The 24066-nt window shown below is 40.5% G+C and overlaps 1 protein-coding gene across 8 annotated transcripts in view; it reads left to right on the forward strand.

Annotated features, from left to right (window-relative positions):
- The window catches only part of LOC107223862 (probable nuclear hormone receptor HR3), a 197581-nt gene that overhangs the window by 114957 nt on the left and 58558 nt on the right, over nucleotides 1–24066 (forward strand). Inside the window, exons 3-4 of one of the 8 annotated variants that reach the window (XM_046737818.1) lie at nucleotides 8001–8378; nucleotides 8486–8704. The exons of 6 other annotated variants lie outside the window; for them this stretch is intronic. In XM_046737818.1, coding sequence (XP_046593774.1) covers nucleotides 8548–8704 — 157 coding nt within the window. In that variant the 5' untranslated portion in view covers nucleotides 8001–8378; nucleotides 8486–8547. Of the gene's footprint in view, nucleotides 1–8000; nucleotides 8705–24066 lie in introns of all 8 variants that reach the window. One more of the 8 variants, XM_046737817.1, reaches the window with a different exon arrangement.

The following is a 24066-nucleotide window of genomic DNA, read 5'->3' on the forward strand; positions in this document are numbered from 1 at the left end:
GACCGCGATGCGTCTGACTTCGGTATCCGCGGGACGACGCGAAGCTCGGGCGTCTTTCGAATATAAGCGATGTGGAATTACTCGAGAAGTCTGGTGCACGTCGTATATAATACGTGGGATAGGTAGGTGTAACGTACGGCGTGGCAGCGCCGGGTGTGCGAATTATTTTCGCCACGGGGGCATTGCTTCGTATTTGGGTCGTACACGTTGGTTCTCGTCGCGTCGCCTCGACGATCTGGCAGCCACTGTTCTCTCGGCTTGGCTATCGGCAGCCAGCAATCGTCGATCGCGATTCGGCTTCGCGGCTAACAATAAGAAATCGATCTCTCCGCAGACCCCGGCCCATCTCCAAGGATGAGACGGCGGTTTTCCACGATGAAAATCCAAGGGAAATAAAAGAAATGAGGGGGAAATTACCCAGGCGGTTGACAGTCGTTGCTCCACGCGAATCAGGCGCTTAGACCGCGTGGGCAGAGCTTAATTGGCCACCGATTTACGCCGTTGCAAACGTGAAACGTTGAATCCGTTTACATACATATTTGGGAAGATAACTTCACTTTGCTGTTTTCGCGCCGTGTTTCGACGATTGAACGAAACTCGAGTTGACGAAACTTTTGAGCGCTTTTGAACTACCCGCTTCTGATTCGAGGTATTTGTGTTCGTTATTCAGTCCACGTAAGGAAATTTTCAAACAAGGAAAGCTATTTTACAATTTTTACAAAACTTTCGACGAGATAAAATTCCAGTACCTATTAGTTTTTTCTTGATTCATCAAAGTTTGTTGAATTTTTCAAACAATTCCAAAGATGCGGTGCAACGATTTTTTCTAAAAATCTCTCGCGTCAATTTCCTCAGCGTTACAAACTTCGACCGCATTTTAATTCGGAAGTTGTTGAGCATTTTTAATTACAAATCTTTATCAATTTCCACCGATTAAATACTTGAAATACTTGATATGTGAAAAAAAAAAGTTTATCGACGTTTTTCAACACTAGTCCAGCTCTCGGAACGGTTTAGTTTTTACTTCGATCCGAACGTCATGGCCTGCAATACAGCATCTTCCCACGTCGGATTTTACCATACCAAATGTACCGTTGGTATAATTCGATCTAAAATCAATTGGACAAGTCGTACAAGACTGCAGACACGCCCGAATGAGACCAACTACTGAAAATAATTCGAACCAATTTTCACGTAATATCCGATGTAAATAATCAAGGAAATAGAATCGAACCTGTTATTCCATGCGACGTATTTATGCGTGACTTCATCGCGCGCCGTATAACAGACTCAAAAACTGCCTCAAATTGGAAGTTCGAAGCTCGGATAATGTGCAAAACAAACTTCTTATCTATCTCATGCTCAATTTTCATCGATCCATTTGTCGGTCAAGTTTTATCGGTTCGGAAGCCGAATTTTCTCATGTTTTTCGCCGTGTAAAAAGAGAAAAAGACAGAAAGACTATAAATTCGAATGCCGTATATTGCGTACATATATTTGCGACTCGACGACATGATTGCGCGGGCGATTAACGAGCATCGGTATAGATCATGAATACCGTGTAGAATCGTAGCAGTTTTCCGCATTTCCATGCTGCCGCAACGCTGTGCCAGATTACATAGATAGATCTCTTCTACCCTTCGTAAATCATGGATATATAGATGAATATTTGTTTTACTCAACCTACCACGGCTATGTGTACCTCAAATGCAATCACGGTGCATACACGCACAGTTCTTATCCTACAAACAGATTCGTAACGCGTTCACATATAGCTTTGCTTTGACATAAACTGTGTCACTGTCGGAGAAAAGCGCGTCATCCGAGTGCGCGTATTATTTTTAACAATTTTTTTTTTAACCTCCCGCAAAAATTTTCCTTGAAACTTGGTTGAACCAACCTGCGATAATTGAGTTATTATTATGTCGTGTCAAATTTGTAAACACGTCAGGTTTCAAAGAAAGTCTGTTTCGGTGACTTCGTAGAAATTACAATCTTCCGAACGAAATGAGCCATGATAAAGTGAAACCGAACGAATCTACTAGATTTTTAGCTATTTTGAAGCGATCTGAAACGATGCATCGAAATTCAGCTTGTGTTCGTATAATTACAGTATTTTATATTTTCGTATTTTCGAACTTTCCAAGAGATCTTCTTAGCATACGAATGTAATAAATTCATACATACTCAGCGAAGACTTGACGGTTTGGTATCGCTTGAACGTTTTAAGTATCTACTTGACGCTTCATTTTGATCAATGCTTGATTAGAGTTTGATTACCAAGTCTGTGAATAGTGATCATCACGTTCTTTACGGGCATGAATCTGTCTTTGAAGAGCTCATCATGGTGTTGCGAAGCAGAAAATCATGTCGTCTCTCGGCACCATGCACGTAATATAACAGTGCTTACGAAGACAGCTACGAGACCGGCCTGCACGATATATTTTCTTAACCATGAATCAAATATCGCAAGCGCTCGCGTGCGAGTTACAAAGTGTTAGTTGAATCAAGTATAGGGTGGATATAATTACGTGTAATCATGTGTAATTACGTTCACACATATTCAATGGCGTAAGATATTTGTTGCGCGTTTTCTTCGGGTAATTTCAACCAACGACAAATGAGTATCGCGGATTTTTCATTACGCATCCTCTTGCATTGGGTCAAAACGTCACCGAATTTCAAATCAAGAGGTCTTGACTCCTGCACGTAAGGATGAACGTTCACGCTACAGCTTTAAAATTGAATGCAGGTTTCCAGTTATTAACGTTCTACGCCTTGCAGGCTTCGACCGTTTGTCGCGTCACATGAGAAAACGATATACACGCGTTACACGAATGGAATTTGCAATTATACCGTAACAACGGATCGTAACGTATTTACAGTACTTACATACATAATATTCAACAAATTGCCTCGGGGTACGTAAATCATAAAAGAGAGACGCGTTTCCGTACGGTAATAATATTGTATTCGCCTGAAATTTGCACTTGGCGACTCGTAACGTAAGGAAACGATAATATTTCCGTGGCAAGATAACAATTTTTGACCGTAGGGAATGGCTCTATGGTAAATGCTAAGATTAGAAAAATGTGTGAATTTTTTTAATCCGTTCTAACACACTCGCGAGAGGTAGGTCAGGAGTAGCGGGCAATCATTTTACCAATTATTCGTAAATACCGTTCATAAAGCACCAGGAAGCTAGACGCATGAACGCCAACGTGACTGGGATCATGCGCGTTTCACAGAGCGATTTAGCATCCCAAGCGACGCCATTTGCACCACTGAATAGTTGTGTTTGTCCCTACTGAACTAATCCGCTTCCGGTTTTCGTTTAACGATGAAGTTGAGAACGATGTACGCTCGCGGAAAGCCTCGACTGCTACGAGGAATCAACATGTTTTCGTACGAATTTCATTTTATCAAGAAAAATTGTACGGCGAAATTCTGCTCGTTTTCCGCAAAACACAATGGAAAATACCTTGTGTGACGTGTCGTGACAATTAATATCAGCAATCGAGAAAATCGATTGAGTTACAAGTAATTGTTTCTGCAACAAAAATAGAATTGAAAATCAAGTTTGACGGTGTTAGAAATGTTCAATGTTCGAATAGCTTCAAAAATCTAGTAGATTTTATCGAGAAGACTATTTTCCTACGCAAAGTTACTCAAACAGTTTCCCTTTGGTTTCGGTAGGCCATTCAATATCGCCATTTATAAATCACAACCGATGTCTGTGCGATATTGTAAACTTGAAACTTCGACGGTGGCGACGTGATAAAAAAACGCGTGACAGTGAATAGGTAGAAAAAAAAACCGAATATTTTCGAATCGAATAATCCGTCGTCGAGAGAAATCAAACGAATCTGATCAGTTTCTAACAATTTTGAAGTGATTTTGAATAAAGCATTGATATCAGAGTTTTCCTTCGTAATTGCATTATTTTCAAATCTCGCATTTTTTGAGGGATCTTTGTGCCTACTCAAATAGTAATCTAACAAATACTCACTTTACAACTATCTCGTAATAGTGTCAATAACATGTGTCGATTTCTGGCCAACCGACCTCCTGAACTTTCTTTCGTTGAAATTTTTTCTCTCTGCCTCATTTTTCGAAATATCCTAATGGTTCGTCTAAAATAGGACACTCTGTATAGCCCTAGATGAAGGTACATGTACGCGCGTAAAGGTGGATGTGAGCCTCACGTGCGGATGCACTAATAGCAACGTCGCGCGGACGTTAAAGAGGACCTGGAACGGCAGCGAGTCAGTGGGGCACTAGGACCACCACTACGTGTCTCTATTCTGTGTAATCCCACGCTCATATGTGAACGGCACACAGGCATTCCAACACCCGGCACATATCCCCCCTCGCCGTTAGAAAAGTCTCTATTCCACACACCACGGATACATATATTCATGTATGCATCTGTACATACAAGTGGCGCAGTGGCGTAGCCGTGGATGTGTAAGGCGAGCAAAGGCGTCGTTAGCCCTGCGAGAAAATTCAGATATTGTATCTAGGAGCCGTTGAAAATGTGTGAAAAACTGCAGTAATCGTAGATTCTTTCGTTTGATTTGTCAAAAAAAAAAAAAAAAACTTCAACTAGATTTTTCTCAGAACAGAGGAAGTTTGTGAAAGTAACAGGCAGTACACCGTTGAAAAAATTGAAACAAGTTTAACATTTTTCATTGTGCGATGCTCATAACCTATCTCCAGAGATGTTACCTTCCAGTGTGCTTCAATCTGAGCACTCGGAAAAAAGTTTCCAGAGTGAATCATCGGCAAACTTATTCTCTGGCTTTCGCCGGTAAACGTACATAAGTACCTAGTAGTAGATTTCGCGATCCAATTTGGTGTTTTGGGCTTATTTTGTTCTCCGTAGAGATCGCTTGAAAACAGTTCTACGAATAGTCGTTTTCGGAGTGGATAAAAACACTTTTGTGTAAATGCGATACCAAAGTTGTTCGTTAACGTTAACGTTTACATTTGTGCATATGTTATAACTATACCGTAATATAAAATATCTCGAACGTTGGTCAGAAAATTAATGAGGATCTCGTCAGCGAGTGAAATGAGGCCAAAACTATTAACATCGAAATTGAAAAACACGAGAATTCAATGAATTCGAGCGTTCTAATCGCGCAACCATTTCTCAAACTGTCAATATTTCAGCATGCGTTACTCGAACTTGCTCAGACGCATTTCTAACAAACATCAGGGATGTTATTTCACTCGTATTCACTTCCATCAGTGCCATTGAAATTTCTTGATATTTCTCAACCACTCCGTGCTCTTCCCGATTCCTTCTTCGATTCGGACGGTGTCGCCGATTTATCCTCGCCTGCATTTACCGCAGGTATAATGCCCCGCGACTAGCGTCACACCAGTGCGCCATACGCGTCCGTCCTATGTAGAAACTTTGCTCGTTACATATATATATACCTACTGTGCAGAAAGTAGCGAAGATGAGAGCGAAGCGCACACATGCGCCCTCACACGACTGTGGCGGTGTGCGCGTAGCTGCGCATGCACCTGTGTAACGCGTATTGCAGGGTTGCGCGGGACGCGGCGCGCGGAGGGCGAGCCTCGTGGTCGTGGTGCAACTGGGTCTGCTGGTCTGTTCGCTCGATAGCAAGTGCGCCGGCTCCCTCTTGGCGGGAGAGGGAATTCGTGCTTGCACCCGATGTTCGAGCTTAAAGTGGAAACGCCCGAGCAGATCCCACCGAGTTGCGGCCTCTCGACGGGACGTGTAGACCTAGAAAGGGCTTTTTCCAAGAGCATTTGTGCATCGTCGGAAAATGATTCGTCAACTCCATCCCCTCACAGCAGATTACTCGTTACGAAATTTAGCAAGACGTAACATTTGTGCGAATTCATTTACCCCTGAGTTTGTAGCTTAGGGAAGCAAGAGTTGTTGAAATTTGAAATTTGGTGCGACTGTTCTACAATTGCGTGACTTCGGTAGGAACCAATAAAATTTTAACGATTCTATTTTAAACACCTGTTTTTGTTCACGTTTTCAATAGAACTATCACGTTCTCTTTATGGAAAAGAAAAATTTGTTTCTTGGAAACAAGGGACGAATATATGTCGAAATATATCGATTTACGTAAAAATCGTATTATTGTAGAACATGTTTGTTGTGTTTCGAAAAGTTTTGCTGAACGATCCTACCAGCTATGTCCTAAATGACAACCAGTTCTGCTTTCTCTCGTTACAACTACGGACAAACAAGCGCATAGGACTCAAAAAAAATTTTCCCAATTCTCCTTTGGAATATGAGTAATATTTCCTTCGAAAATCGAGTCACGATATCCCCAGCCTTCGTATAAACTACTTTTTCGAGGTAAAATAATTCGCTACGGCTACAGATGGTACGCCGCAGTTCCGAAAACGATACTATGACATTTCTTACGATTTTTAAAATCATCTGGCTACGGGTTAGGTTACGTCTTTCGTTACGCAACGCAGTTTTTCAAGGGGAGAGTTCAGGCTTCTTCTTTTCGTATTTTCGTTACGTTGTAAATTAAAAATTCAATCGAGCGAAGATTCAGTCCCACGTAATTTTATAGATAATTTGATTCCAAACTCGAAATCTGAATCTTAAATTTGTAGCAAAGAGCGAACATTTCTCTGTCGACAAAATCGACTTCGTTAATTTGCAAGTATAATAGTTGATAACGGATCGTCTAAAAATATGATGACATGATTCTCTTTTCTGAATTAAAAAAAAAAAAATAACTCACATTCCGTCATTTTAGAATTTTTTTCTAATCAAAACTACGCAACAGTTTCGAAACTGGTAAATAATTCTTATGTGACTGAATACTTTCTTCGAGTATAAGAAAACAAATTTTTTTTTTTTTTTTGCTATAAATATTTAATAAATCGCATTGAAAAGAAGCAGAATGATAAATCACAGTGTTGGAGTTGCAGAAGAATACTTCTAAATTCTGAATATTTACCAATTGCATTTAAATTATCCATTATTTAATAGTACTAAGAATATATGTCTGCAAGTTCATATACTAGATTAAAAAAAAATGTCATTTACGCAAAAAAATCATCTATATCATTGAGGCATAGGACTTATCTCTAATGCTGTAGTGAATGCCGAATTGCACTTTTCTCCTTTCACCGCAAGTTCTGTGACTGCATACGCATTGAATATCTCTTGTGATTCAAAACACGCGGGGTACGTCGATCTTTCTTACCCGCTGCGCCTCGTCAAAATTGCATAATTTGTGAAGACACGACCAGTCGTCAACAGAATGATAAAAAATTACCGGTTACGCCGCAAGCCGCCTTCCAAGTCACTAAAATAGCTTTTTATGCCGGTGCAAACTTGAAAAAATTTAACAGACAACAATTCGTGAAAAATCATAGTTAAAAATCGCGCGTCTACTCCACACACACCTGTGCCTAATATCCTAGGTATGACAATGTCGAAATGGAGAAAGTGTTTTACTTTTTAGACGCAACGTAACGTATGCAATATCACAGTCACTTTCTCTTAGACGTGTCATCGCAGCCTTGTAGCCTCCATGTCGTCCATCGTTCGTCGTGTATCCCCCCGTCAAAAAACGACAACAACATCGACTAAGATGGAAAAATAAATTGAGATAAATATATAGAACTACCATAATATCGATCTCTCCATATTTGCCACAGTGGCATTGCAGCGTTCTCTGTAAATAAACAAATTGGACAACAATTCGTGCAGCATTTATTCCCGGTAAAACACTTTTTCGTACTGTTGTAGACGATACTAATTACACCGTAATCTTACAGCCTGGGAAAATCTGCGAACACCGAAACATCACAGTACATACCGTATACACGTACAAACGAGTATGCTCGTCTTATAAAAAATTTTCGCACAATTGCACGCAAGAAGACTCCTCCCCAACTCCTATCATCATCCGCATCATACGTTACATACTCCTTATTTCAATCTCGACCCAAATGTTATTGTAACACGTATTATACATTTCTAGATATGAGAATCAGTTTTCGAAACTCATCGGACCGTAGACACATCTATGATATTTACAACCCTTAGTACAAAATCTGTGTGTACGAATGAAAGTGAAGACGAGAGAGAAGAATCGAAAGAACTGAACGGCTGTGCCTTCAATTTTTAATCGATAACAGTGTGATAAAGAAACGATCAAAATTCGTGGTAGTGAAAACAAGAAGATGCAGAAATAAAACTTTTACGCTATTAAAAAAAAAAAAAGAAAAACCAAACGAAGAAATTGGAACGCGGATATAAAAAGGCGGCAGTAAACAGTGAATCCTGTGGCACGAATTACAATCGCAGCAAGTGCACTCTGTGAGCGTTTCAGTGCCTACTCGAAAGGAGACCCTGCAAGGTGTTTTTCCTTTTTTTTTTTTTGTTTTTGTTTTTGTTTCGTTTGCAATTTGGGTGGGTGCGACGAGATTCAGTGAGATGCCAATAAAATAGTGAACATCGTTACAGATGTAAGTGATAATTGGCGGGACGGCGGTATAAAGAAGAAGGCCGTCAAAACGGCGTTCAACATGTTTGAGATGTGGAGTGCGGTGAGCACGAAACTGGAACATGCGGGGGCGGCCGGGGGTTCCCCGATCCCCATGGCGCACGCACCGCACGGAGCTCACACGCCCCACGCCCCACACGCCCCACAGACGCCCCACACCTCCTCCGGAAGCATAAAAGGTACGAAATCTCCCGAATCACGGCGATTTTACGCCGGCGCCGTTTCGTCGTACCTCCAAATAACTCCAATAGTTACTGCTACCTAGAAAATTAGGTACGGTGAAATGATTATAGTTACAATGACCGCTCGAACGTATTCGTTGTGGTTGAAAAAAAATTTACACGGGAAATAATAATTGCTGTTGCATCTACTTGTACTTCAACCGCATGAGGGACTGCGCGCGCTTTTCTTATTGACGTTACTGTAATTTTCTTAACGCAAACTTTTCTCGATACAGTAACTCGGAACATTTATGCAACAACGTTGGCAGAAAACTGTAATTACTTTAACTGAAAACTGCGCGGGTTTCTCATTTCGTCGAAGCTGTAGTGAATCCATCGGTAATATTTTTCTCGTGTTGTACAATTAAGTGTATTTAGTGTGATTATTGTTGTCGGTACTTTTGTAAATTATGGTAAGGGTGAATTTTTTTAGTTTAGTGTACATATATTATCGTTGCACAAATATCGAATTATCTCAATAGTTAACAATAGTAATACGTACTAGATTTTTAGGTAATTGCTTTGAAAGTAATTTTTAATTTGTACCCAGAACTACATTTTTCGTTCATGGTAGAAAATAGAAATTGTTAAGAACTGTAACTATAAACTGCAACTAGCAGTTTTTCTCGATGTGGCTATTACCGTTATAGCCGTTCCAGATTTGGGAAGTTTCAAATTCCCTTGAACGAATTATCGTCGTTGGTTTCAACGATTTTCAGGTCAATGGACGTAATTAGTCCACTTTGACAAATGGAAAATTAATTCACAAATTTGGTAATGTTGTACAGATTGTTATTTTATGACTAGTTCATCTTCAAACTCGCGAACCAAATCAGAACAAACTGATCGTTAATATAGTATCAGTTATCGGCACGTCTCTAATTGTTTAACGAACAGCTTACAAGGAAATTTGTAATGCAATTATTTTTCGGAGAACTATTTATGGAAACGACGATTTGAACAATTTTTTTGACCCGAATTGAAAGATGTATTTGGGTCAATTTTCTTTTGTAAACGTTTCCACAGCTTTCAAATTTGAGCCTTTAGGGCTTGGAGAAGCAAGTTTTTTTTAGATGAAAATGGCAATCCGACTAAATTCTTACTTTCCACGCATTAGTCAAAGTCAACTCTGACTACTTAAACCTTAATAACTTGTGTGTTACAAATTCGAAAGGTGCCGTTAATCAATCTGAACGTAATAACGATGCTGTCTCTTGTAATCAATCATAAATAATCTCTCTCTTCCGCCATATGTTTAAAGAGGAAGCCGATTTTCACTCATCGTTGGATTTCAATTTTTTTTCTACTTCACTAGAACCAATCGATTTATATGGAAAGGTATCGAACATGCAGAAATTTAAGAACACGTTGTAATTTTTGTATTTTGTCGTTCGACGTTCTTCGACGCGGTAAGAGCTGAAAAACTTGATTTCATCACGTTTCATCTTATGCCCGCATTACAAACTAGTTTGATTGCGTTAAGGCTTAATCATAATTTTTTTTAGAAAGGGAACCACAGTGACTCGTAGAGCAAGAAAGAAAAAAAAATTCCCGTTAATAAAAACTAAAAACAATGGCTGTTAATTCTGAAAAACGAATGATCGAACTTGAGCTACCGATCGATTGCGCGTTCGTGAAAGTACATGTGCATACACACGAGCACTAAAAGTTGATCCTCTCACAGTTTGTTTTTCAATGTTTATCTTATTTTTTTTTTTTTTTTTTCATCCTACTGCCAGTCGTAACAATTTTTTCCTCTCTCTTTGATACTTCGTTTTTGCCTCTTGGAACAAATTCGATGGTTCGAGTGGCGTGACCAGTCAATTATCCCCATCAAAAGATCTTTGATCTACTGTTGTGAAACCAGTTAGATGTATACAGGCACACACAATAATCACAATGATCATCTGATCCGACAACGACGGCCACCCAGTGGCTATAATACTAAATCTACCGTACGATTGAAACCGTTCGATTCGGTTGATATTATTCATACACACGTGGAGTGCATGCAGGGTTTAGTGAGGTGGGCTTAATTATTATTCTTTTATTTATCCTCTACCTGCGGGTGTCCTTGCCGATTTCGTGCAGCGTCACACTCGGCCAGTGTCTCTCCGCTTTTAATACCGCAGCTATAAATTGACGCCAGTAAAATTAATGGAATCGTGAAAATAATCAAAAACTTGAAGAGAACGACGAGAAACCAATGGGCTTATCACCGACGTGAATACATTTTATCGCGTCTACGCTATGATAGGTAGGAATTTTTTTACGGACCACTTTAGTCCGAATACTTTTAATCAGACACAATGAGAAAAATTTCGTTTTTTGCATTAGAACACTGTAGTTATACTAAGAAATCCTAGTAAAATGAGTATAGCTGTACAACAGTGGTGTGAATATTGTGAGGTTTACAAGAAAGTATGTCACAAGTAGCTATTTACAGTGTGGTTATAGTTATTAAAAATATAGTAAGAAGAATGACCAAAATCGAAGAGAATCCTAACCCATACCCACAATATTGTTTGGTTACAGTGACAAAACTCGTTTTAATTTTGCGCCCAGGACTACATTTTTAGAGTATAGTGAGAAATCGAAATAGTCAAGGACCGTGTGTTAACCATAACAATAAATTTTTCTCAGTTCCTATACATTTGTTCGATATCTAGAGCGAAAAATGTGTAAGAAATGAAAAATAGGAGGAGCGAATCGAGCATGGTGTGGGAAATAAATCTACTAGGTATCATACTTGGATGAGCAAAGCATGAGTTATCGCCTTTCAAACTACGAGAATAAAGTCGCGGCTTTTGAATCGACGAGGTGTGTCTGCAGTAAAACGTCGTATATTGCACGGGGAATTTAGTACTGTACATTATATAGTACAGCCGATATCTGATGGTTGGTTTAACGCAATCAGACTTTGCTGAAACTCGCTAGAGTCAACTCATTGTCGATCTTTTAAACACCAACTTTCTTACGTGCAGTTCTGAAAATCAACTTTCAATTCAAAAGCACCGACGTTATAACGTACGATGTCGCTCTGGGCAGTTTTGTTTATTTAATTAATTTTTTTACCGACTTTGTTTCACCGTCGTTTGACCAATCAATCATGGATCACGGCTTAGGCCCGCTTTCTTAAACGGTGAATCAGTCGGGTCCGCGAAATTATTCTCAGGTGCAAATTTCTCTCTTGGTGACGTATCAAACAACGCTTCAATCTCGCGAAACGAAGCAGTATTCAACATCGTTTCCCGCAGTTTACATCGACATTATATATTCTCCGAACGATCTCCGAGAGTCGATTAAATACAATCTTTACATTTTATTAAATACCTTTTGCAAAAAATTAATAAAGGACGGTGAAATAAGAATTTTTCTTCGGTGTAGTTAGGTACATGTAAAATTGATTGTACAAACGGAGTTTTGGGTCTTCCGAAAGGTATTCCATTTCATTGCTATCATCATCGATCGACGAGAGTCAAGGTACAGACGTATAAATTGTAGTTATCCCTCGCAAGTTGAGAAATAGCGGTGTTAATAATTTAGTATCAATGAAAAAAAAATAATGATCTAGAGAAGTTTATCGGCGATAAATAATATTCTGCCGACAATTGAACGGACATGAGAATGATTTTGGTTACCTCAGAATAAAATTGTTTATTATGCATAATGTATATATATTATTGGCTGGCAATATTCACGTGTGTAATGTGCCTGTCAGAGTTATGCAGCGAGAGGCCCTGATTGGACACAGATGGTTGTTATTTTGTAATAGCAATTAATTGAAAACTGGTCCCAGGTCGAAATCGCGATAAGTGCCACACAACCAACGAACTCCTCGCCGATACGCAAATGCTCGTGTAAGCATACAGCGACACGACAGCGGTGCGTTACATACGACGTGTGGTCGGTATGTGTGCAGGATAAACATGCACATGCCCACATGGATCCAGGCACTTTCACTTACGAAAAAATCAGCCCGATGACGAAACACTCGCCAGGTTACAGCCGCAAGAGAGTATAAATGTATAATCCAGCCAAAGTAGCCGCGAACATAATTCACAGAAATCTTATCGTCAATCGTATCGTCGTACACACACGTACGCTCGTAATTAGATCTTGTTACCGGATTTGGCCAAATCGTCCGAGGAGAAAATATAATTCAGCTACAACGAAGAAACGTTGCGTTGTTGTTTTAGGAAGGCTGAAAAAAAAATTTCTAGCATTATTATTCGACTCGTCAGATGTTGGAATATTTTCTTTTTGTAATTCGTGGTTCGTATCACAAGGAAATTACATTTTCAACGGTTTTTTTTTTTTCCTATCATTACCGACACTTGAATTTCTCTGAATAGATTCTGATTCGGCATTCGATGATTTTTCGCAAGAAAACGATCCTCTTTAACAGCGCAAATTATGCAGCTTGTCAAGTTTTCTAGAAAATGAAAGCTTGTTCTTTGGATTCGAAAATATTCATTCTGTAACTGGGAGTCATTTATTTTTTAACGCTACGTCTTTTCGCTTAGTGTAGGTATGCTGTAAAACCGACAATAAAATATCTGGCACGGAGATACGCTGATTATGAGAAAGAGAAACTTGGAGTTCGCATCAGTGGCTGTAATTATCGAATACATAGTAGTCATCGATAAATACCGGGATATATTTTGCTTGACATCACTGTCGGACAAATGCTGCGTGGGCATCAAATCTGTTCATTAATTTGAAATCGTAAACGTAACTGTATTATCATGAAATTTGGAATGAAACATTAAATTAACCAGATACTTGGGTGGGACTTTATTCAAATTCATTTCGACAAAATATTCGTTACATTTCCTGACATTTTTTATTCCTGATACACAAAAGTTGACAGAATATTTTATACAAATATACATGTACGGAACATGATTTTCGGTATTCATTCATCATTGGAACAATATTCTCTTTGTGTAATTCGTGTATTTGAATGACGTGACAGCAATATTTTGGCACGCTGAGTGCAGAAACTGTACCTGCGCTTTACTCAACGAAGTTTCTTATACGGTAATATATCGACCCTGAGAATATTTGGCTAATTCCAGTAGGGAAGTCAATTACGCAACAATAGAACTAAAGCGCTTTCGTTATCTGTTAGTTTCACGTATAATACTTGTGGTAGGTATACAGAAGTCACATCAATCACTCGGCGTTGGGCTTCATTTGCGCTGCATGAAAAAATACGAAGAAAGCACGTGAGTGTAATTTGTATAATTGGACGACATTGCGAGTAAAGGCGTGATTAACTCTTCAAACAGCTCTTCGTCGGGCAAGTCGAATATACCTGATCTCCGCGGTACAGTTCTAATCGCAATAACTGTCCAGGCTAGTCGCATTTTGTCAATAACTACCCGCAGCCATCCGCGTTGCGTTCCCTGGACGGAGCTGACGCCCGATTCGCGTCTCGGGAGAAAAAAATCGAGTTGCGAAACTGAATCTGAATTAGGAAAGCAAACTGAAACTCACAGTGGGTATTATTGCTAATTCATTAGCTGGCGTGGGCTGCAATCAATCACAACGGTGCGATGAATATTTATCCGAAAGATCAGCTCGCCAATTTCAAATTCGAATGAAAACGAATTATAAACTTTTAAGAGGAAACGGTGAAACTTAACAGACCGAGCCTACGACTGCGCTTGCGCGAGCTTTTCTATCCTTCCATGCGGGCTAGTCACCTTAAGCTTCGGCTGTCAAGCACGGCTTATGGAGGTTATGTGGGTGATCCATTTTTGCTTGTTGATCTTCCGCAGGTCTGACGATGAAATAGAGGATCAATTGATTGGGGAAATGTTAGCAAACTTTTTTTCCTCTCAACTCACTGATCAATGATCAGTGCTACGGGATTCATCTTAACTGTACAATTTCAATTCGCAACTCGAAGCAGGAGAGTTTGACATCTCGTACCCCGTTTCTCCTACCTTGGATGCGAAAATATTGCCGCGATACGATCTCGCCGACCAACAGAGTTCATTTATTTTGCGTATGCGTTGTAGGTCGCTCGCAATCAGCCTTCTATAAGTTTCGCTATCCCTTCTCAGTCTTTAATACTACAAAAATACGATTAACCGACGTTCGGATTACCTTTTCCTGTCGATGGAGTCGTCTGGATGTAAATTGTGTAACATCGATGTTCCAGCGTAGAAATCAATTTTTCACCGCCATTTCCCCTCACTCATACGCAAAGCCAAGCTTTTCACCCCAGACTCCAGAAGAGCATTAATAACAAACAAGGCGTAATAACGAACGTTCGAACCGGAATTCGTCGTGATGCACTCTTCGGACCTGAAGTAAATATTTCAGCATCGCGTAAAAGTTCTATCAACAGCCAGCATTTAGGTGATAAAGTATTCAGAGTACCAAATGAGCGTAAAGTCATGATAATTGGCAATGATGCCAAGATATTCAAACTTTACGAAATTAGAGTTGGACTTCCGCCGTTTAAAGGATCGTCGACAGCGGATTCCCTACGCACGTAAATTTCCTTCACCGTGCACGATTCGTTTTTACGAAACACGTAGAAACTCTTTCCTTTTGGGCTGATCCAGCTCTAGTTCAAGTTGTAGTTAACGACACTTGGCTTCGCGTTGAGCTAGGTTTAACGATAACCATGCTACTTCCCGAGCTGCTAGTAGATTAAAAACTGGTATTGTCGTTCGCCGAGGTGAACCAGAATACAACGATGGAATAGACAGTCCGTAATTCAGGTTAGGTTCGGACGGATCAGGACGTGTCGATTTCATGGCAAAAGTGAGGCTTCTTTTAAACACGTTTATTCTGTTGAAACGGAAAAAATGTCTCCGATTACGAAACGTGCGTGTATTGACATATTCTTAAGCCTGAAATCCGAAATTTTTATGAAAAGTCAACACAGTTTCTAAACATCTCGGGTCTGATGAGCTAGCAAAATCGCCTACGATGATAAAAAATAGGAGAACTTCGTCTTACCTACTATATTTTTCAAAAATTTAACATATTATTCATTTCGTATGATGAACAGTAACCTCTGGCGAGGAGAATCTCTTCAATTGAAAAATTTAAATAATTTCTAAACGTTTCGGGGTATTCAGTTATTAAAACATCCAGTAACACGTATCGTTGCAGAGGAAGCTTCACTGTGCCGCAGTGAGTTTCAAGACGGTTATATTTTATGAGTATTTCAGTAGTTCGCACTCCAATATTCCGTTCCTCAAAATACACGCGCATATCAAGTTTCACGAATTCGCACCGTTCAGCTGTTGGATTTCGGATCATCAATGCAAAGATGTGTTTCATAGGTGACACGATAATTATGCATCTTATCAACTGTAGCCAGTGTCATATCACATCTACCATCACTCACGATCAGTGGTAACCAAACTACCGGATAATGTTTATTTTCTGAAAACTGTAGAGACATTTTCACCGATTCGAAGTGTACTCTAAAAATTCGCAACGCGATGACATCGGTGGTGGAATTTCCCGTTTCTCGAGGGAAAAGTGGCGCTGGTGTTTGGCGTGGAGCTTTGGCGTCACGGAGGGCTGAACGGAGGAGAGGAGAGAAAGGAAAAGAAGAATGGAGGAGCGATGTAGAGTGGCGAGGAGAGGAGAGGAGAGGAACGGCAAGGAAGTAGATGATGGTGAAGCAGGAGCGAGCAGAGGGGCGGGATCGATACCCGCTGTGCAACTGAGGCCTGCACACGCCGGTGCCGCATCAATACATCCGCGCGTGCATAAGAGCCGTGAAGCCTCGAATGAAATGCAGCTTTGCTGCGAAGCCGGGGGAGGAGTACCGCCTTCCTCAGCACCTTTCAACGCCCTGCAGCGCGATATTGTCCTTTCATTCCGAGCTAAATGGTCGCCGCAACATGCCGGTAGAAGCTGCACTTCGTTCGACTGATTATAATTATTGCAGATATGCACCGACACCGAGTCTTGGGTCCTAAGGAACCGTAAGATGAACCGTCATGGTGAACGCGAATGAAACAACATCCCTGCCATGTTTACCAACTTTTGACTCATGCAGGGCGGCAGATGAACGTCGCATTGTCATTCTGAATTGTGCTGTCGGTATTTTATCAACATCAGCAATTTCTGGGGCAATGAAAGGAATGGAGAACGTTAAGACGATGGCTTAAGCTTTCCGACCCTGATTATAGTTTACTCGTTCATAAAGATAACCACTCCTCGTATAAATTATTCGATTCTTGTAAAGTTCTTGTAAGTGGGTCGTTAGTCTGATTTCAACTGTCAAGGTAATAAGTGAACCCTTCGTAAACATTACCCGGTTCCATTTTTTGGTGAGGTTCGACGAGAACTTCAGTGAAATTTATCTCATGTAGGCATGCAGTTTATAGCGGTCTGCCATTCCGGAAATGCCGTTGAATCGTTAGCGCACGCACGAAGCGTGAGGTCATCTGGGAATGGAGAAGAAATTCCATTCCAAAGTTACTTCCAGCGAATTTTTTGTAACCTCATTTTCACATCTTCATGATGCATTGCCGTTGTTTTCACGATTATTCATCACGCGAACGGTAAATATATGAGCATATACAATCGAAACACCGTCGGGAACTTTTTTCTAAGAGTCTGATAAAAGCACACTGCTCTACTTATTTCTGCGAAATAGATTGTCTCGTGTTGTTGCCAATTAAAATCCGTTTAAAACATTTATACTCGTCGAAGGAAAGAAACCAAATATTGTTTATACGCGTATTTCGCATACATATTACATGTTTGACAGCGTTGATCTTCACTCCTTAACGATGCGGTAATGTGCTTACCTGTGTTACGAGGCTCGTTTACGTACGCAGCGTGTGTGCGTGTGTGTGTGTAAATGGAAAGCACGGAAACAGGTCAGGTTGTTCTGAATTCAAAAGGAGTAGAAAAGAAAATAAAATTACTAACCAGATGAGAACTGAAGAGAGAAAAGAAGGGGAAAAAAACAATACTTGCACCGCCTTGCTTAATCGAATATCGCGAATATAACATGTCGACTGCTAAAGCGCATGTGTATACCATTATACGTAGGTATAGGTATACTTACGTAGGAAGTGAGAGTTGGCGGGAGGGAAAGTTTTGGCAAAGTGAAATTGACTCCCGTCAAACTCCGTGTATCGTATCGACTGATATTGCCGCTGAAATCAACTGGGATCGAGGTTGCGAGCATAGATCTGCTCTTTCCTTGAATTAATTATTATGTCTGATACGCTTACGTCTCAGGGGAAGGCTCGCGAATCAAATTTTATAAATGACAAAGATCGTCGACGCTGATTTCGAAATAACCTATTTATTTATAGTTTATTGTAGACCGTAATGAGAAAACTCGAAGAGCTTAAGCTGATGATGCACCTCCAAAAAGATAATGGAAAATATCGATACGGAACTGCTTCCAGGCCGAATTTGCAGTTTCGTCACTGCGATTTAGCGATTCGGAGATTTATTGTCAAGGTTCCTCGATGTGAAACTCACAAAATGGTCAAGATCTTGAGGATTGCGTTGCACTGAGACCGAGTTCAATGCTCATACCTGCGTTAATGACACTATTTCAGTCGAACAACACCGTCGATTGAGCTGGAAAAACTTGCGAGTGCGTACCTTCGCAAACATACGTTGATGCTTAAAAATGTGATTTCAATTCGCGGTAAAACGTCGTACTAATTAATGACTTAACTGAACAATTAACGTCATATTCAAAATTCCAGATACATTGACGTACCTATGTAATAAAAAATAAACCATCACGCAGGTAATCTTCTTTTCATGTATTTCACCGAAACGATGCCTGAAACTTCGCAAATGCAAAGTTAAAACACACTTGAATTACACCAAACATTCGGAATTTCCAATTTTTCCAAGGGTTTTCTCGATAGAAAAATCACTTTGACCTGGTGTCAATGCGGTTGCCAGATAAACGCCGGTTTGGAGGATCGCGACGAATCCTTAGTAATCACGTGTATATTCTGTAAAACATTCCGCTGAATCCCAGCAAACAGGCAAGTAACCCTAAATTTTGTACTACTACGTATTCAAAATTTAACCAGGGTCGTCTATTTTCTGGCGTTTAACGGTGAGTTTAACGTTCCTTGGCCAGCGTGATCCGCGGCAACACGTTCTCTCGGATTCTGGTTACAGTACGCGGGGGTTCTGTTTTGTCGAGAGAGAAAAAGCGAGAGATGAAACAACAGCGACGACTCAAGAAAGTCAGGCCGTGGTCGCTGCACGGCCAAGAGAATAATCGGCGGTGAAGTAAACAGGCTCGCACACGAATTACACAATCGGACGTCAATGCGCGCGCGACCAGCATTGCTGAACGCCGCGACGCCGGGCGTCGCGTCCTCTCCTTCATCCTCGACGACGAATCCGTCCCCATTGACCATCTGCGAGATTTCGCGAAAACCCCGCGATACTTCGGACAAATTGCCAGATGAGACTGTCTTCTCAAATCGAGATTATAGAATTCGTTCGAATCTGTCGACACTTTATTTCTTTGTAGTTCAGACATGCTGACTCGAATTTAGGTCCCATTTACAACCTCTGGATCCTATTGTCAATAGAGCCTCGAAGTTTGAAACAATTTTGTATCGAGATTGAACATCCGGATCTTCATACCGCGACGTCGGTCGCACTCGACAGAGCCTCGAATCTGCGGACCTCAAGAAAAGAAGATCTCAATGATATAAATCTTGGTCTAAGCCCGGAATATTGCAACTGAGGCTTCTGAAGGTCGGATGAGTCCCAATTTTGGTTTTAGTTGGAACCTCGAACATCGAGATCGGTACTTGTGCGCGTTTTTGAGAATCAAACGAGGTCTTTTTTACTCTGGAAGCCTAGGAGAACCTCGAGATTTTAACGAAAATATGACGAAATTGGATATTCGCGCTTATTATCTCGATGCTGAACATTAAGATTTTTGTTTTCTCACGATGAACCGAATTCAATGACGATTCCAACAGGACGAGATAGTTTCGACGATCAGTTATGTAGGCAAGGTGGTATGTGCGGGTATGAAAAAGCCGAAGCAAACGGTGAAAAGAAAAGTCCCTGAATGCGGAGGTGAGCTTGAAGCTTGCCCTTCGACGATCGTTTTGTCCTAATTCCAAGTGTGTTACAGCTGGACTACTCGATGCACGCAGGCATTCGCGCCTGACGTTCTAAATAATGCCATTATTTGGCTTATTTCTTGCGCCACAGCAAGGGCTCGGTGTCACTTGTTTGTTTGACCTTACAATTAGATCGAGATACAAGCGAGCCCGTAATTTTGACGCGTGGATTGTTTGAGGTGGATTCATACCGCCGGGATACACGCGTTTGTACGAGTGTAAACTTTGATGTCGTACCTTAATAAACCCGCCGCCCGCCTCTGTATACCAACCGCAATGTCACAAGGCTGCACTACGCCGAATCAAACACGTTTTCGTTTTATGGCCTTCGCGCGATTTTCACGTAGAAATTTCTTGTCCCCCTATACAAAGCGCGCACAGATATACACGATACCTGCCTACCTACCTACGCTCAGGTTTTCAGATTGATTCGTCACGTTCACTCCTGCCTAAATGCGCTAACCTCGGTCCCTGAGCGTCCGTGATGCTCAAATCCCCGATAATAAGGTTCGGTGAAGAAAATCTGTCGACCATTTTTGATAGCATTTTCTTTTCAGCGAGTTGGTACACTGACAATAATTTTATTTCTTTATTGTTACTATAATGGATTAGGTATTGTCGGAATCGCACGAAAACGTCGTATAACTGTTTATACTGTGATTACACTTATGTTCATACTACATTTTGAGGTTATTGCGACGTCAAATCTGTTTGTTGAGTCGATCACGCTTCTTCGATTAGATGAGGTCTTAACATCAATTTATTGTTGAACCAATATCCAATCGTCACGGTAGTAACAACAACAAAATTACACTACGAGTTACCGTTACCAAAAAAAATAATAACAGGTACTGAATTTTCTGGTTACGGGTACACAACTAATTTTCATTTTATACCAAGTACTATATATTTTCCGGCCATGGTAAAAATTAAAATAACAAAGCCAACTGTACGCGAATCGCATCCAAAAATTTTTCTCGGTGCAAAGATGAATATTTCCCTATGATTTATCATCACTTTCATAACAAAACATTCATATTATACGAAGAATATATCGGTTCACGTAAAGCTGATTGTGAGTAAAACTTCTTTCGACTTGCAATTCGTACAATTCGGATCACCTTACAGGATACGTTTCTTTTACAAAGTTTTCCCGGCGATGCAGAGCCAAGAAGAGTCTCCATGCCCAAAAACCGATACCCTGACAGTCCGCGGTCTTATGACAAATCCACCAATGCGAGCGGTGAAAACAAGCTTTCGTAAGCCACGCGTGCGAGCACGTGTCCTTACTTGGTACTATTTGAATACACGAGGCATGCGTACGTACGTAGTTACACACATACCCGGGGGAACATTAAACCTTCATCCTTGTGCCGGTTAAAGGATAATAAAACTGAATTGAGTATGCAGCGTTTACATTGTTTTTCTTCCCGGCCTTTGCTTTTTTTTACTCTCAAGTTTTTTTTTCTCTCTTCCACGTACAAATTCTCATTCTACAAATAGAGTATCGGAGTAACGTTACTCGGCAAAACTGGTCGCAAAAAGTCACACAGCTCAAGTACCATACGCGGTTATTGTCGAATTGAAACCAACGAGATACCGTGACGTCACGAGAGTAGAGACATTACGCCGGTGCTCCGGTGAGAACAGTAAAACAAAATCAAAAAGATGAAGTAACAAAACATGTAACGGTTTGTCACTGTACCAAAGCATTTCGTGTAACCCGCATTGCGCAACTTTTTCACTCCGTTTCGTATTTTCATCCTTTACTCTTTTATTTATTTTCTTCGTTTCATTTTGGTCATTTTCACTTGCATGTTTCAAACGCCAGCATAATCACGTGCGTTAGATAATTTGAACAAATACTCGATCGGTGCTTGCGAATAGTGTCCCTAAATAAATAAACCTGTTGTACGATGTGAAAAATTTTATTTGCGTAAAATTATCATCAAACACCAATAAGTGTACAATTGTTACCGCAGAGTTGAAACAAAACTTGAAGATGAGTGAAAAATTTTTATGCACACAGTAAATAGCGATGACGATGCAGCGAGGCGCGTTTAATATAATCGACAAACCTGCCGTGCAGAGTTTTAGTAATTTTGTACTTTGTACGCGGGTATAATATGAACGCTGCGAATTGCGGCAGGTAGAAGCGTAGAAACTCCTAGAAATAACGGATAGAAGTTGGTTGACAGCAGCAACGGCGTTGCGACAGCTGCTGAATAGCATCTCACAGAGATTCTCAATTTGATAAGCAAAAAAAACAAAAAAAAAAATAAAAAAATTAAAGAACTCACATAACTTGTGCGCATATATATTGTACAACTGTCGTTGTCGGCTTGCTGTTAGAAAATCACAAACATCACATTAATGTCCGTGGAACATTTTCACAGGTTTTTCGTTAAAATTAGCTCAGATTTATTCAATAATAAACCTCTATGCTTGTTTCTTACCTGGATTCTATAACCGACGATGCTACCGAAATAATGGTAAAATAAAAAGAGGCAAAGTAAATTGAAACGGTAAAACAATGCGGAAGATCAAATGGCTGGGGTTTAATTCTCACGGTATCTGGCAGGTGTATTGATTATTGGTATACACGCAGAATGCCATCCGTATAAACGAGTTGAGAAGTAGGTAATTTCGTTATCTCCAGCAGGAAATCGAAACGAGTAAATAACTACGTATCTCCCGCACTCTACGGTGGATGTAAGTAACGGCGGATGATCGTGTTTTAGTTATTCAATAATATTAATATACACATCTCGTTCTACTTAGCCTCTTGCGTATATACGAATATAATGACACAGATTACATATGTATTGTTGATAGAAAAAAAAAAAAAAAAAAATCGCAGTTTTAATTCCGAGTACGATAAATCGTTAATCGCTTCTAATTGCTTTGTCACGCTTGATCACCTTATCGTTTTGACCGTTTGCTTAAAGAGAAAAAGAAAAAAAAAACAACAAAATGAAAATGAGAGCAGAACGAAATTGAGGGTAACGGTCAAAAGTAAAATGGGACAACCTGACGCGGAATCTGTTATACATGATATGTTTTTTTTTTCCTCCGAAAATTCGTAAAAGGTTGATGTTTGTATAATATACATATTTTCTACACAACAATCCTGTAACGTTGTCGTGTGTTTCAATTGGAAAAAATTTCCAACCGATATTTTAGAGCATCCTTTACGATTGGGGTCTAATTCTTCCATGTTCATCGCTCAGTGATTCACGTTGATGCGTTAATTACTAACCAAATATACAGAGTAAATATACCGCCAGAAGTGCGAGTACAACCAATTGTATAATAATGCGTGACAAATATGTGAAACAAAAATAGAAAGAAAGAAAATCAACGTGATATAGTTTAACGCCGCTGCATCAAGAGGTGAAATAAATTATTGTACATTCGAACAAAATGTTTCCTGTGCTTCGAATATCGGTTCGGTGCACGTTTTCCACGGTTTGAGGATGAGTCATTGTAAGCGGTACCCGCATTACTTTGCCATATTTGCAATTTCATGCACTGGCTACCATTTGAATCGAATCAAAGAAACGTCGACAATTTTGAAACCATTTGCGAAGCGAAGAGCCGATTGCTACCACACACGTTTCCTTCTCATCGGTACGGATTTTTTTATCGATCATTAAGCTCGAAAGAGTTTCGGCATTGATCTACGCCGCTACTAATATTCCACACCGCTTGCGTTGGTATTTGTCTGTGTCAATCGATACACAGAAAGATCCTTCCAGGTGTGAGTGAAAAACATGTTACGTCAAACAGAGAGTGAAAATAGTATTCTCGAGCACTTATCTTACGGCTCAAAATTGTCCCAAAGCTGCGGGAGCGCGAGAGAGTAAAAAACGGCGTCAGGGTGACCGGAAACGGTGGTGGGATCTATGAGAATGTGGAAAATCGGTAAAATTCAAACGGCGTATCGAGGCGGGTGAAAATGTGGGAAATTTAAAGAGACAACGACGGAAGGCATCTCAAGTACGTGGGCCGCAAGGCAGGCAGGCAGGCGTGTGTCAAGAGAGAGAAAATGCATCGCCGGCTGAGAACCGCTGGGTAGGCAGCCTTGGCTGAAGTTGTCGAACCCGCGACCCAGTTTCACGCACGCACCAACACAGCGCCGAACGGTGCATGCGGTGTGCATTAACACGTACGCGTTCCCGCGCGCGAGAACGACACGCCAGATAA

The sequence above is a fragment of the Neodiprion lecontei genome, chromosome 4, assembly GCF_021901455.1.
Source record: "Neodiprion lecontei isolate iyNeoLeco1 chromosome 4, iyNeoLeco1.1, whole genome shotgun sequence".
Classification (NCBI taxonomy): domain Eukaryota; kingdom Metazoa; phylum Arthropoda; class Insecta; order Hymenoptera; family Diprionidae; genus Neodiprion; species Neodiprion lecontei.